Source organism: Euprymna scolopes, chromosome 14 (genome assembly GCF_053919585.1).
Source record: "Euprymna scolopes isolate OS-2025 chromosome 14, ASM5391958v1, whole genome shotgun sequence".
Classification (NCBI taxonomy): Eukaryota; Metazoa; Mollusca; class Cephalopoda; order Sepiida; family Sepiolidae; genus Euprymna; species Euprymna scolopes.
This window is the reverse complement of record NC_136495.1, coordinates 83229554-83244930: the sequence shown is the minus strand read 5'-3', so window position 1 is coordinate 83244930 and position 15377 is coordinate 83229554. Positions and strand designations below refer to the sequence as shown.

General features: G+C 31.0%; 1 protein-coding gene across 1 annotated transcript in view; it reads left to right on the top strand.

Annotated features, from left to right (window-relative positions):
• The window catches only part of LOC145293139 (cGMP-dependent protein kinase 1-like), a 448649-nt gene that overhangs the window by 82063 nt on the left and 351209 nt on the right, over nt 1-15377 (top strand). The window contains exon 2 of the mRNA XM_080139549.1: nt 7605-9418. Within this exon, the coding sequence (XP_079995675.1) occupies nt 9132-9418 (287 nt within the window). The 5' untranslated portion in view covers nt 7605-9131. The remainder of the gene's footprint in view (nt 1-7604; nt 9419-15377) is intronic.

The following is a 15377-nucleotide window of genomic DNA, read 5'->3' as shown; positions in this document are numbered from 1 at the left end:
TTTCTTGCAAAATATAAAATTCCTCAACTGATAAAAGATAAATAATCATTATATTTTGGAAACACTTTTATATATTTTTTAATTTTTAAATTTCGTAACAAAGTTAAAACTTTATTGTTTTAATAAATTAATGAATGAATAAAATCCACCACAAACGACGACATAATTCAATTTAAGGAAATATCGTACGAGAGAGAACAAATTCTAAATACATGCTTTGATAGAAAATCTTACTTTTCATTTTCCCGCCTTTCTTTTCTTGTTTTTTAAGTAATGCGTAAATATTGCTTGAGACTCTGCAAATGAAAACATTTGTCTATCCTAACTTTAATAATCTGTTATTTTTCTTTAAATGATCTCTACTTTTCACTTCAGATAATTTTCTTTTGTTTGAGTAACTTTCCTTTTTCTTAAAGAAATGTTCTCCTTTTCTTTAAAGAATTTCATATTTTTTGTTTTTAAATATTTTTTATCTAAAAAAAAAGAATTCATGGACTACAGACGTTGAATTAAATATACGAAGACATATCTATCTTTTTTAATTGATTGATCGATTAGATAAAGAAATATTGATTTCAATGACATTTTTTAAAATAACTGGACTGATTAAAGCATAATTTCTTCGTATAATTATCTGATATTTCAATAAGTTTAAGATACATTTGAATTTCGTTTTTCCTATTATAAATTTAAAGTTAAAATTTAATAAGAAAATAGATCAATGGCTTATGTAAATTATATTTAAAATATGATAAAATAAATGTAGTCAGTTATCTGCACCACTTCATATTAAAATATGAGAGAATATTTAATTTCCATGAATACAATTTTTATAACAACAAAAACAAAAATCAAATTATGTTCACCAGCGAAACGTCATCTCACAAAAACCCGGCAAAATACTTAAATTGTCGTCCGCCAATATTTACAATACGAAAACCTCCACGAGACTGAAATCATCCAATGAAAGGCTGACAGGAAGTTCTCCTGCTGATTATTGTTAAATGAAATTCAATGAAACTTAAATTTACTCAAAAAACAATAAATTTTATAAAGTTTATGTCCATCCAACTCGCGCGGGTAAAAGTGCCAATCGACAATTGGTAAGTCATTACAATATTGTAAGTATAATTTTATACGTTTTACCTCGTGTTACGAACTCATCCTACATCAGAACTTAACATAGGGTTCCGAAATCATCTTACACCAGAACTTTATATTATTAATCTAAAATATATCTGTCTGTCTCCATATTTTAAAACTCTGTCTCCTCTGAAAGTAAAAGTTGCAGAGCTGAACTAGGGCCTCAAATGATTTTTTACGGTTTTTATGGTCTTCAGCAGATGAAAAATAGTTTTTATGGTCTTCAGCAGATGAAAAATAGTTCATATTTATCATATTTAAGCGTATTTTACGACCGGGCAAAGCTGGGCTAAGCCGCCCTGCTAGTATTTTATTATCATATTACTCAGTTATTTTTATAATGGTAAAAAAGAGATATATGTCTAACAAAACGTTGTAGTCTGCAAGAAGTTGTTTATCTTTAAAACAAAATGCTGCTGTTCTTCGGAAACGCACATCTGATTCGGTCCTGAATTATTTCTCTCTATTTTAAATGTAATATAAATATACGCCACCACTGCAATACTGCGTGGTAACCACGTATTTGATTTTCAGTTTTGAAAATATTATTATGAGGACACATTTATTTGATAATCAGTCTGCAGCACTTTTCTCAAGTCACTTCATTTCCAATGGTAATGGTTTAAAAGAGACATTGAATAGCTATCTTCAAGTGCATAAGTTATCATGGCGCCAGATGGTAAACTCAATGGCTGACCTGATGACTAAGGTTTTACTAGATATTGTTCAAACTTTCTACAAGGATGGCCTTGGGAAAGAACAATTTTGGCCCCTAGAAATGATGCTGTTGATATAATCGATTATAATCGATATAATCGAGTTATCAATCCATTGATTGTGTTATGGATGAAAATCAGGCAGTAGAATGTTCTTAAGAATTCACTACAATCGACTGGAATGATACATCATAACCTGATATTGAAGGAAAGAACTCTAGTTCTATCATTAGAAAATCTTGATCCGTCTAAAATGTGCAATGACACACGCTTACCAATAAACTCTTTGAAAACTAATGTTCTGCAAGCTGATAACTGGAAATTTTAAGAGTGAAGCTGTTAATTCCTTGGATTTCCTTTCTAACATGCCATTTCATGTCAAGTGTTTACAATTCCTAACAAAAATGTGTTTTTCATGTCTATATATAAAGCTCAAGGACATAGCCTCAAAGTTTTGTGGCTTAAACTTTAGACGCCATTCTTTTCTTATGGCCCGTTGACTGTTGGTTAATCACGCATTGGAAGTCATGTAAACTTCTACATTTAGACAACTGTTAAAGGTCACACCCCAAATATTGTTTATGTAGAGGCTCTTCAAATTAATGCAGCAGGTACATTTACCAATGTTCAAATATGTGCTGTTGAAAAGTAAATTTTAATTATTTCATAAACAGAATAGATTACTAGTGTCATCTTTTTATATGTTGCACATTAAATAGTTCAAATAAAAGATTTAATAGTTTTCAGATATGCGCAATGATATAAAATAATCATTGCAACTTTTACATCTGTAAAAAGAAAGACTAAAAGATAAAGGATTAAACCAGAAAAGAGAATCAGGGCAACTGGCGAGACCTGTATGAAAAAAACACTACTGCTTCTACCTTATGGTAATGTGGACAAAGAAGGCATTGCGAATTTATACTTCGTTTAATCAATACATGAGGACAGAATGTTCAAATATATCAAATAAAACCTGGCAACGCCGGGTGCTTCAGCTATTAATAATAATAATAATAATATTAATAATAATAATAAGAAGAAGAAGAAGAAGAAGAAGAAGAAGAAGAAGAAGAAGAAGAACAAGAAAACTAGGAAAGCATTAATGATAACGAATTAAGAAAACTAAAAGTGGAGTGTTACATAATGTAATCTAAAAACAGTCCATGGTATTCCTAAAAATAAAGCTCGGTTTATTTGCAGATTGGCGGAACTGATGCTTACAAGAGAATAACGGTGTTTCATCTTTCTTTTAAACTGAGTTTGTTTCTGCTTTTTCATTTATTCATTATTTCAAGGTATTTTTGCTATTATTATTATTATTATTATTATTATTATTATTATTATTATTATATTTTCTTGGTATTCTCGGTCGGCGTTAAGTTCGTTTTCTAATATTAACCAGACGCATCACGTGACTATGATGTGATAGCTACCACTATATTATGCTCTCCAACTCACATACCCCTCGCTCCACACGGAGTGTATTTTGCTTCCGTTTGTAGCATATCTGTCTTTGACTTTTCTGTTTTTTAATTTTCTTCTGCTTTTGCCCTCCTCATACTTTTGTGTTGATCTTCTTGATTTTACTTTTATTCTCTTCTTTTTCCCCTAGTTTTTATTCTTATTTTCTTCTTTTTGTTTTTATTCTTGTTTTTCTTCTTCTCCTTTTTTCTTATTACTTTTTTTTTGTGTTTGGCTTCTTTTCGCGTCATTTTTCGTTTTCATTATGATTTTTTTCTTTTCTTGGGTTTTATCATTTTTTTTGTATATCATTCGATGAATTCGTATGGTTTTTCGTTGTTTTCCTTTCTTGACGTTTGTTCTTATCATTTTTATATTTTATTTTCATGTTATTCTTCTATTCTTTCTAGTTTTCGTCATTCTCTTTGTAAGTTCTCTCTGATAATTTCCAGGGGGAATATTTCCTTTCCATTATCACTTTCTTTCTCGAACTTTTCCCCTCCACATCTCTACTTTCAAGGTTTCTACCTTTCCGTATTCAGATTTCTTTTTCATTTGTTTTCCTTTTTCATTTTTTCTTTTTATTCGTTTCGCATTTTCATTCTTTATATTTCTTTCAAATCACCGCCATTTTATTTACGGCCAGTCTTGTTGATATTTTTGTGAAATAGAAAAGAGAAAAATTAAGAAACTCGGATTTCTTTCTTCTGTTTCTCTTCCCATCATTATAGTTGAGAAGGAATGAGTGAGTTTTACCATCTGTTAGAAAACAGTTGAAGAAAATAATGGAATAAGAATAGCAAGTGGTGTGTGTAAGTATTTGTACGTGCGTCACGTATGGCACCTGACTCAGTCTGGATGCGTGGTAGTATAGGTTTACCACAACCAAAAGTAAACAAGTATTTTAGTGTCTCAGTTACAATGCAATACCTGTCTGATACTGTCAAAAGTGAGGAGAAATTGTCCGAAATTGCATAACTCGGAAGTGTCGAGCTTCAAAAAAAGTTTGCCAAGAATTAAGAATATTTAATACTTTTAGTTGCATTTATCGTAGGAAATTACCTATGACTCACGTACGTGAGTTCATAGTTTTACTTCGTTACAAATTTTTTTAACTATTCTAATAACCACTTACTGATGTATTTGTAAGGTAATCGAAAAATTTTCCGATTTATTATTTGTTTGGAATTCTTCATTCTGGTCCAACTTTATCATTATTTAATACTGAGGTCTCAAACACGCCGTCTTTGTACTCAACAACGAAACAGATTTCTTCACCAACATATTCTAATAAATTCAATAAAATGGTTTCATATTTTTGCATTATTGAAATTAAAATATTGTGTTTTGATAGGGTGACAACCAATATATACGTCTAAGATGACAAGAGACAAAGAAACTTTGCAAATAAACATCAATTAATTCAAGCATGGAAATATAAATCTGAAAGCCTCTTCTTCTTTGATATAAATCTCAAACGTCTATTAGTGTGTATGTTTGTATGTCTCGGTACCACTTTCGACACACGCGACCAACGCTGACAAAATTAACATCGTTTTAAAAGTCAGTCTCTCGGACGGATTTTCATATTACATTTGAAATGGGGAGAAAGGATTCGAGACCGAATGAGACGTTCGGTTCTCAAGGACAGCAGTATTTTATTTTATAGGTAAACTAGTTATTGCAAACTATAATGTTTTGTTAGACCTATCCCCTTTTTTACCATTGGAAGGGTTATTTCTAGTAATATCATAATTAAATATTAATAATGTGAAGTTCTGATGTAGAATGAGTTCATAACACGATGTAAAACGTATAAAATTATACTTACAATATTGTAATGACTTACCAATTGTCGATTGGCACTTTTACCCGCGCGAGTTCGATGAACATAAACTTTATAAAATTTATTGTTTTTTGAGTAAATTCAAATTTTATTAAATTTCGTTTAAAATCAATCAGCAAGAGAACTTCTGTTTACGTTTGAATGATTGATTTCGTGTCAACATTTCATTGGGTGATTTCAGTCTAGTGTCGGATCTAGGATTGTAAATATTAGCGGACGGCAATCTGAGTATTCTGCCGGATTTTTATAGAATGAGGTTTCGCTGATAAATATAATTTGTTTTTTGTTTTTGTTGTTATAAAACTTGTATTTATGGAAATTAAATACTCTCTGATATTTTAATATGAAGTGTCGAAGATAACTGACTGCATTTATTTTATCATATTTTTAATATAAATTACATAAAGCAATTGATCTATTTTGTTATTAAATTTTATCTTTAAATTTATAATAGGAAAAACGGAATCCAAATGTATCATAAATTTATTGAAATATCAGATAATTATACGAAAAATTGTACTTTAGTCAGCCAAGTTATTGAGAAAATATCATTTAAATTAATATTTCTTAATCTAATCGATCAATCAAGTAAGAAAAAAGATTGATATGTCTTCGTATATTTAATTCAACGTCTGCAGTCCATGAATACCCATTTTTTAAGAAAAAACATTTAAAGAGAAAAAGACGAATTTTTTTTAAAGAAAAGGAGAATATTTATTTAATAAATAGTTATTTAGAGAAAAGGAAATTATCTAAATGGAAAAGTAGAGATCATTTAAAGAAAAATAACAGATTATTAGTTAGGATAGACAAATGTTTTCATTTGACGAGTCTCAAGCAATATTTACGCATTACTTAAAAAACAAGAAAAGAAACGCGGGAAAATTACAAGTAAGATTTTCTATCAAAGCATGTATTTAGAATTTGTTCTCTCTCGTACAATATTTCCTTAAATTGAATAATGTCGTCGTTTGTGGTGGATTTCATTCATTCATTAATTTATTAAAACAATAAAGTTTTAACTTTGTTATGAAATTTAAAAATTAAAAAATATATAAAAGTTTTTCCAAAATATAATGATTATTTATCTTTTATCAGTTGAGTAATTTTATATTTTGCAAGAAAATAAACTTCTATTTTATGTTGTCATAATTTTCTTACATTTATTTGAATTCAGTAAATGTGCATTAAAACTTTCTGAAAAAAAAACACACATGCATTAAAATGCATTAAAATTTTAATATTAACATTTGCTTTTTCTAATCGATAAAAAAAGACAAGACACATACTATCTTCCTATATTTAATTTTACATCTGCAGCTCATAAATATTTCTGTATAAAAATAAAAGGAAAAATGATTTAAAGAAAAAGATGGGAATTATTTAAAGTAAAGGAAAAGAGAAATTTTAAAAGGATTGTAGGAATAATTTAAAGAAAATTAACAGATCATAAAAGTAAGGCTAGACTATAAATATTTTTAATTTTAGAATCTCGAGAATATTTTGGAATTACTTGAAAAAAAGAAAAGAAATGAAACACGGGAGCTTGACTTTAGCGCAAGTAAGCTTTTCTGTCAGAACCTGTACTTAGAATTTGTCCCCTGCTGTGCAGGATTTTCTTAAGAAAAGTATGAATCTTTTAAAATAGAATTTAGTCTTCGGTCGTGAAAAATTTCCGGTAAATAAGTAATTGTTGTCAAAAATATTTATCGTATTGAAAGATTGAAAAAAAATATGCATGAAATTAAAAAAAAGAAATTTTATTATCCCAGCATTATTATAAGCATTTTCAGCGTTTCAGTCGTGTTTTCTACCGAGGTTGAATTTGAGCATGCCCAGAAAGAAATAATAACATGTCGGCCAGTTGACATGAACATTTTGCATTTCAACTTGTAGATATATGTGTGTACGCGTTATTCATCCATACAAAGATTTTACTCATTATAAGTCATCCTTGATGTATGATTACAATTTTCTTTTAATTTCAGTGTTATGAGACCAGTAGTTTAAGAGTTTATCTGTTAAACATTTACACACACGTACATCTGCTTTTTTATTTATATAGATATGAGACAGTTCTGTCTACAAAATAAAGCGACTGGGAGTGCTGTGTTCTTATGAGCTGTTGATGAAAGGGGGATAAAAGGAATGTGTTATCACCCTAACGAAAACCTTGGCTTTTTTCTATGACTCGTTATATTTATTTATTTTATCTTTGAAAGTAAAAATGGCGTTTGCTTAATTCATTTAAATGCATAATTTACATAAACATTTCAAAAAGTGAATTTTACCTTCAGTTGCCATTTATTTAGAATTTCAACAGCTTTGTGCGTTTTATAAGATTTTTATATTCACATTTGAAAGTTTCTTTTTCATCAAAATCATTTTATACACGAAGCATATGTACTAATTATTATGTTTGATTTTTTTTACAGGATCAAGAACTTAACAAGAGAGGCAGAAGAAACGGCACTTGATAATCTGAAGACGTAAAACACATTAATTATAAATTTATAACACTTTTGTTTTTCGAAGAAGAACAAGAACAAGAAGAACACGACGACATAACATTTTTCATCGAAATTATTTACATTCAATTGGCGAATAGAGAAGAATGCTAAAAAATTTAGCACTTTATATATTTGATAATCACTTCACGTCAAGTAATTTAATTTATCAAATTTAGTCTAAACTAGAAATATAGAAAAAATGATTAAAAATTACGGACTTCATTGGTTAATTTCAATCTAAATCGACGCCTTTCATTTTGTCTGAATTTGTTTCAAATATGCTGCTTTATTTTAAAATACACAAAAGAAGAAAACACAAAATAAAATGAATTTAAATTAAATAAATGAAACATTTTCGTTTTATTGGTTTACCAAGAAAAAAGTACATGAAAATATTGCATATTTATTTGTTAATTTGTTAAAATACGTCCATTGAAATAGTATAGCGTGTAAGTATTAAACATTCAAATAAATAAATGGACTGAAATCCATCATAGCTGCCAAAACCAGTCATGTTTGTAATGCACCTCATGAGAACATATTTCCTGTGAATTTCATTGAAAGATTGCCATCAGCGAATATGTTATATGAAGCAAGTTTGGATGTTGATGGATGAGGAAAGCTGTCCGGGAAATAAAGTGGAGTTATTTCTTTCTTATAGCAATAAAATCTTTACAATGTTTCGCTGAGCTTCATCAGCCGAATGCCATTAGAATCACATTTCAATCAAATAAACAATAGCAAATGTAATCTCTATAAAGTATCGTTTACTTGCCATTGTGTAGATGCTTCTCTACAAAGCAAAAGATACATATCTTTATTTCTATAAAATTACGAAATTATTTTTAAGAAAGATAGTATAATTATTCTGCTCGTCTAATCATTAATAATTGTATAGTTTTTTCATAACATTTCAAATAATTAATTGTTTCTACAAGGGAACAAATCTTCGCCTTTTTTGTGTATCACTGTTTGAAAATACATTTTTTCTCATCGGGATCTTCAAAACTCCCACGCACATCTCAAGATCCGTGTGTACAGAAAAATGCTTGGCATATTTATAAAAGGAAATCGCCTGGTCAATCAAGGAAAAGTGCTTAGGCCTCATGAATGGCAGTTGTTAAGTGATCTCTTGGACCGTTTGGTCACTGCGAAACAGATCTACTAATAAAAAAGGTCAACCTCTTAAAAACATCACTACTATCAAGATAGACGCATGGGTGGACGTGCATTTAACCAGTTATTTTTTCCGCTGGAGCGACAGAGATACGAAAATATCCAAGCGTGGAATTGAATCCTTGGGCAAAAATAGTATGATTAGACGATTTGATCTCTTTCACGAAAGAAGTGCGAGGAAATAAAAAATAGGAAAATCGAGAAATCATTGAAGAGAACAGTTTATACTAAAGATATATAATACTGCATCTTTTAAAGGATTATTTATTGAGAATCATGGATATCAATATGAAAGAATTGCAAGAGGCTCTCTCTGAGAAGGACATGCTTATAGAAGCGCTGAACCAACGGCTGGAAGAGAAAGATGAGTTAATTGAGGAACTGCGCAGTCAATTAGACAAATACCAGTCTGTTTTACCACTTTCATCGTCACTGGCTGTGGTGGCTAGCGGCGGGCGGCCCCGGAAAGTGAGGGCTCAAGGAATATCTGCCGAACCGCAAGCCTTACTCTCATTACAGGAATTTAACCAGCATAAGTTCCGGAAACATTCAAAAAGTTACAGGTACGTACTGTTATTTCTATCTTTCTTTCTCAAAAGTACATCAAGACTGGATTTATATCAAACAAAAATCTCCAATAGGTATATAAAGGCGAAACACATAAGATCATTTATATTTGCCTATATTAAAATTGTAATATAGAAAAGAGAAAGGTAGTTTACTTGAAGCAGTACTAGTAAACATATAAAAAATATGAGAAGACTGCAGCAATGTAGAAAACTGAGTTTTGCTTGATATAACCGGAATGGTAAATGCCTTCAATATTTCAAGAAAAGAATCTTGTTTATAATAAGAATACGAAAAGGAATGTCGTGTAAAGCAGAAAATACCGAAAAACGGAACCGGGAGTGGGATTAGATGAGCGTTCTATCAGTAAGCAAGACACATTTATAAACCTAGTAAGTTTACTATTAATTTTGATGTTATAATTTTTATATTATTTGTATATATTATTATTTTTTTTTCCTTTTTCCGTGTATGTATTATTTTATTATTTTATTTAATTTTTATATAATGAGAAATTGTCTAGTATTTTATGCGGGACGAATTTTTAACAGGGACAGTGGCGATCGTTTAACCTATGCGTTGTCGGGGAAACGAAAACGAAAATTATGTATGTGTGTTAATGTATGTTTCTTATATTTGTTTTGTTTTTTTTTCAATATATATCAAATTATTTTTTTAAAATTGTATTATTGGGATCTTACCGGTATTCAAAGCAAACTCTAATCAGCAGGAGACGGCAGAAGATTGGGTTGAAGTGTTTTGACTTTCAGGTTCCATTCGGAATGAAAGATTTTGTGCAATATTCGATTATATAAAACTATGAATATTCATAAAAAGTAGCATTTATACGAATTATCATATTCTTTTTTGTTGCACGCTAGATTTAACATTTCTGTCCCACCGTCTCAAGATTCGACACCAAGTTAACCAGCTTACCAGATTGCCAGGAAAAAATAAAAATAAAAATGACAGAAAAAAGACAAGGAGACGGAAAGTTGGGACTGATACATGTTAATATAAGTTAAAGGTGTTCGGTCAAATTTCACCTCATACAATCAAAAAGCCAAAAATATCAGAATGAAAAGGACGTTGATAGACACCTTATGGCCTAAAACGATTAAGTTTCTACCTGAACCAAAAATGTTTTTGTGATTTCCCAGGTAATTAGCATTGCTTTGCATATATTCCAAAGTTAATATAGACATTCTTATTTAGCGGAGATTAACGTACACACGGAGGTGGCAAGCGATGGAAAATCTCGTGTGTGGCGATGGTGAAGAACTACGTGGTGAGAAGACCGACAAAGCGTGACGACGTGAGATGGATGTGTGACCACGTGGTGACGTTTAAGACTTTTAAAGTGCGCGTTTGATACGGCAGAGTTTTGTGAACTACATAGTGAATTAAAAGTACGTTTTTGTTTTTTGGGTTTTTTGTTTGTTTTTACAAGATGCAACGCGTTATTTTGGAAAATTACCATGAATAAATAAATTTTATTTCAACTTAAATGATGAGTGGAATTTCTTTCTTTTTTTTTTTTTGTTCCTTTGTGACTGTCTCAGCCACAACGTGTTGGGTCACCGAGTGAAAATGTAACGACCAGGTTACAGTCCAGTGGAAAGAAATCTTGACTGCCTGAGAACAGAAATGCAGTAATAAAAAGTTGGCTAACCCTCCGCGAATGTGGAGGGGAGGACCGTAGTATGCAGCACTGTCTTGTCTATCCTGGTATTGCTTGAATATTTTGCAGAATATAACATTAATGTAATGGTCTGCGTCAAAAAAGTGTGGAACTGTTGTGCGACCACGTGTTTCAAAGGCACACAGAGAAGAAGACAAGAAGAATAAGAACTAAATATGAATAAATAAAACATTCTGTTTTACACAAATCAAGATCTCGGGCATACAAGTGCAAAATAAGTGCTAAGCTTGGTACCTGGTTATGATAGATGATGGGCGCCCTAGACAATTGTTTTATGGAGAACTGCTGTATAATAAATGCAGAGGCGTATTAATATGTAATCAAAAAGAAGCTGTTGAGCAATCTGTCTGTTCATAACTAGCTATTACAGTGTTGTGCTGATGAAGTGACAATCATCAGTATGTACATATACTGATTCATAGGAAGATGTTTTCTCTTATCTTGTTTCTTTGTGGAGATTTGAAACCCGATCGATAGATCACTTGTTACTGTAATCATCAATCGGGAATCTTATATCGCTCATACCAACTGTATAAGAGATATTAGCTCTTATATTTCGATACACATTCGCACTATCAGTTAGGTAATCGAGAGCGCGAATGCACACATAAAATACTCTGTACATAAATTAATGCTTTATGCTATATGAAAACAATTATTTCCTCTACCAGACAGCTGAACTCTTAGTTGAAGAATGAAATGAGAACGGGTTATAAAATGCATATATACATCGAAATGTATGCATGTATGTGCGGATGTATATGGTCTTAGCAGGAAAACAAATCAACTAACTTCCCCGATAATAAAAACGAGACCAGAATGTTTTTTTTATATACAATACATTTTCGTCGAATGATACCTTGGATTCTTATCTCTAGTTTCGTTCGTATATTTGTTATAAATATTCTAAATGTTCTAAAGGGGCGCAGTCCTTAAAAGAAATGCATTCTTTGAGCGATAGATGATTTGTAATCTGTTTATTTTTAACTACTAACGAATAATAATAAAAAAAACAAAAAACAGGATACGTTTCTTTGACTATTAAATGTATAACATGTAATATACACACGCATGTCATGTGTGTTGGGCCATTTATTGCAGTAAAAATGAGAATAAAGTGTCCAAATCTCATATGCAAACTAGAAGAGCAACAGCTTTCAAATATACCAAATCATGTGTATGAAAAAGACATACGAAGGTTAATTTGCAGATTGTTTTCTAATTCAATCATTTTATTGTTGTAAATAGTTCTTTTTTATATCATCGATATTGGCGTTTCCGTGAGAAACATCTATTATCATTTTTAGGTCAATTTACATAGGAAGGTTGTAATCCGATTTTAATTGTAATCATAAACGAATCCCCCCTCACATACACATACTGCGGTCAAGCAAACGCATCAGTGAGTATCTTTCCGGCATCGAAAATTTAATTCAGTACGAAATTTTATTCAGCAATAATGCATTCGGGTTCTTTCGTTAACATTCAGTCATTTTAGTTTTGTTTTTTATGTTTTCTTTTAATTGTAAACATAAAACAAAGCGTCAACCCCAAATACACGACCGTCAAACAAAAAAAGTTTCTCATTCAACTTCAGACTTTATTTTATGACTAAATTAAACCCCACCAAATAATTCTGAATCTGAATTCAATGTTATAAAACCTTGAGAGTTATAGGAGAAACGCACAAACTCAAATCACCATTTTATTTCATCTCTCTTGTTTGTTTGTTTTTTCAATAATTTAACGGTTTTTCTCCTTTTGGCTTCCTACGCTAGCACAGCTCTTGTCTTTATGCCTTTCCCTCGCGCCACCACTTGTTGTCGGCTCGTTTCTTGAGGAGCGAGTCGGCTACGTACGGGAAAGTCGAATTTCTAAAAATAATATCATCTCGGCGCTTTGTTTTCTTATGGCCAAACGAATGCTTAAATGAGATTAAAAACTCATTGATGCTTTATCTACTTTCACCTCGCCACCTCCACCGTCTCTTTCCACCTTCCACGAAATTGCTGGTGATTTTCTCCTTTCGAAATGGGGTCATCGCCGCATATTTTTACATTCTGATGCCTTTGTTAAACATGAACGAGAATGCTTTTGTTTGGTAAACTTTTCATTCCTATTGCGTGAATTGAAGTGTATATATATATATATATATATATATATATATATATATATATATATATACATACTAGTAGGGTGCTCGGAATTAGCCGATCGTAAAATACGCTTAAATATATTTTGATTGATGCAGATTTCGTATTTATTATTATGTTTTACCCAATATATAGAATGATTTAAACATTTTTTTAAAAAATGACTCGTGCACCACCACCGAAAATCGAAACCAAAACGTTTAGCTTCCGATTTATTTTTGCTTCTGCCATTAATGACTGAGCTCTAAATATATGTTTGCTGCAAGGCTAAAAATTAAAACATGAACCAATAGCTACTAAGTTATGTAAGCATATTCGTAATGTCGGCGTTCGATCTTCACTGGCAAATTTCTTTTCTTTGTAATTTTCACACTTTTGTAGAGATTTTCTTTAGCGAAACCCAAATATAAAGTTTCGCATGGGTTCAGATATCTTTATATATATATATATATATATATATATATATATATATATATATATATATATATATATATATATAGTTTCATGTCTGGAGACCAAAAACTCTAGGAGGAGTTTGGCAGGCAACATTTTTTGGAACAAAATATATACTCATACATAAATATACATATAGAAATAGTTTTATGTTTGCTATAAACTTTTGCGCAAATATTACGCAAGTCTAAATCATATAGAATATCTGCATTACTATAATTACAAGTATTAGTTAACTAAGGATGATCATCCATAAGAAAACCGAAAAAAAACTGAGGAATTAATTCAAATGAATGTTTTAAAGAATATGCAAATTAGATAGATCTTTTGCTAGTGAATGCAATTCTATAACCCATATATAAGAAATTTGTATTTTCTTTTTAAATAAATAGAAAAACGGTGTATAATACACCGCTGATCAAAAATTTAAGACCCCTTAAAAATCTTTAAAAGAAACCTTTTTTTAAAGAATAGATGTTAAACTCTTCCGACTTAAGGTTACCAGTACTACAATCTAAAAGGTTATGGAAACAAAAAGCTACATTACAAAGATTTATTTTTAAAATTTACATTTTTATTAAATTAGGTTTTTTGCCTAATTTAATAAGAATGTAAAGTTTAAAAATAAATCTTTGGAATGTAGCTCAAAACATGATCAAAATCATAAGACCAGAGACAAAAATTATATTAAATTGTACAAAAAGTGTATGAAAAGTGAATAAAAACATTCAACAATCAAATTTAATAATGAGTTCTATCTCCACTGCCTTTGATGCCTTCCAAAATTCTTTGGGGCATGCTAGAAATAAGGGTTTCCATTAAGGTGCGGAGGATCCTGCTCCAGTTTCTGAAGATAGCTTCACGAAGTTCATTTTTTGTGGAATATTGTTTGCCATTTCGATAAACCTTTCTTGTCATCCATCCCCAAACATTTTCAATTGGATTCAAGTCCGGTGAGCATACAGGCTGTCCCAAAAGATTGACTCCATTTTCTTGTAGAAAGCTTAATGTCCCTCCTGCAGTGTGGATTATCTTGTTGGAACAACCATCCATCCCCACACAAACGATGACCTCCATCATCAAAGATGCTTTTTGTAGCATGCTAACATATCCAGCTGCTGTCTGACGACCCTGTACCACCTGGAACTCTATCGTTCCTCCGTTAGAAAAGGAACCCCATACCATTACGGACCCTCCACCATTATGACGTGTGGAAAAAAAATTCAAGGTGCATGTTTTTGTCATGCTAATATCGCTGGAAGTTATCAGGATCATCTAAATTGAATTTTTTCTCATCAGAAAACAGGACTTTCTTCCACTTCTCAACGTCCCAGGTTTGGTATTCACAACCAAATCTTAAGCGGTCCACTTTGTGACGTGGAAATAATCGAGGGATTTGTTTACGCTTTTTATTGACCATGCGTTTTTGTTGTAAGTGCCGTCTGACGGTTATTGGACTGCAAACAGTATCTGTAACCGTTTTAATTTTACTATAAGAAAGTCCTCTATCATTCATAATAACCTGTCTGATTCTCCTACTCAATGCAAGAGATATTTTTTTTTGGGGGGGGGGCTACCAAAGAATTTTGCTTTTCAATAATTCTCAATGTTCTTTAGAAAGTTGCAAATAACAGTTTCACTGCGATT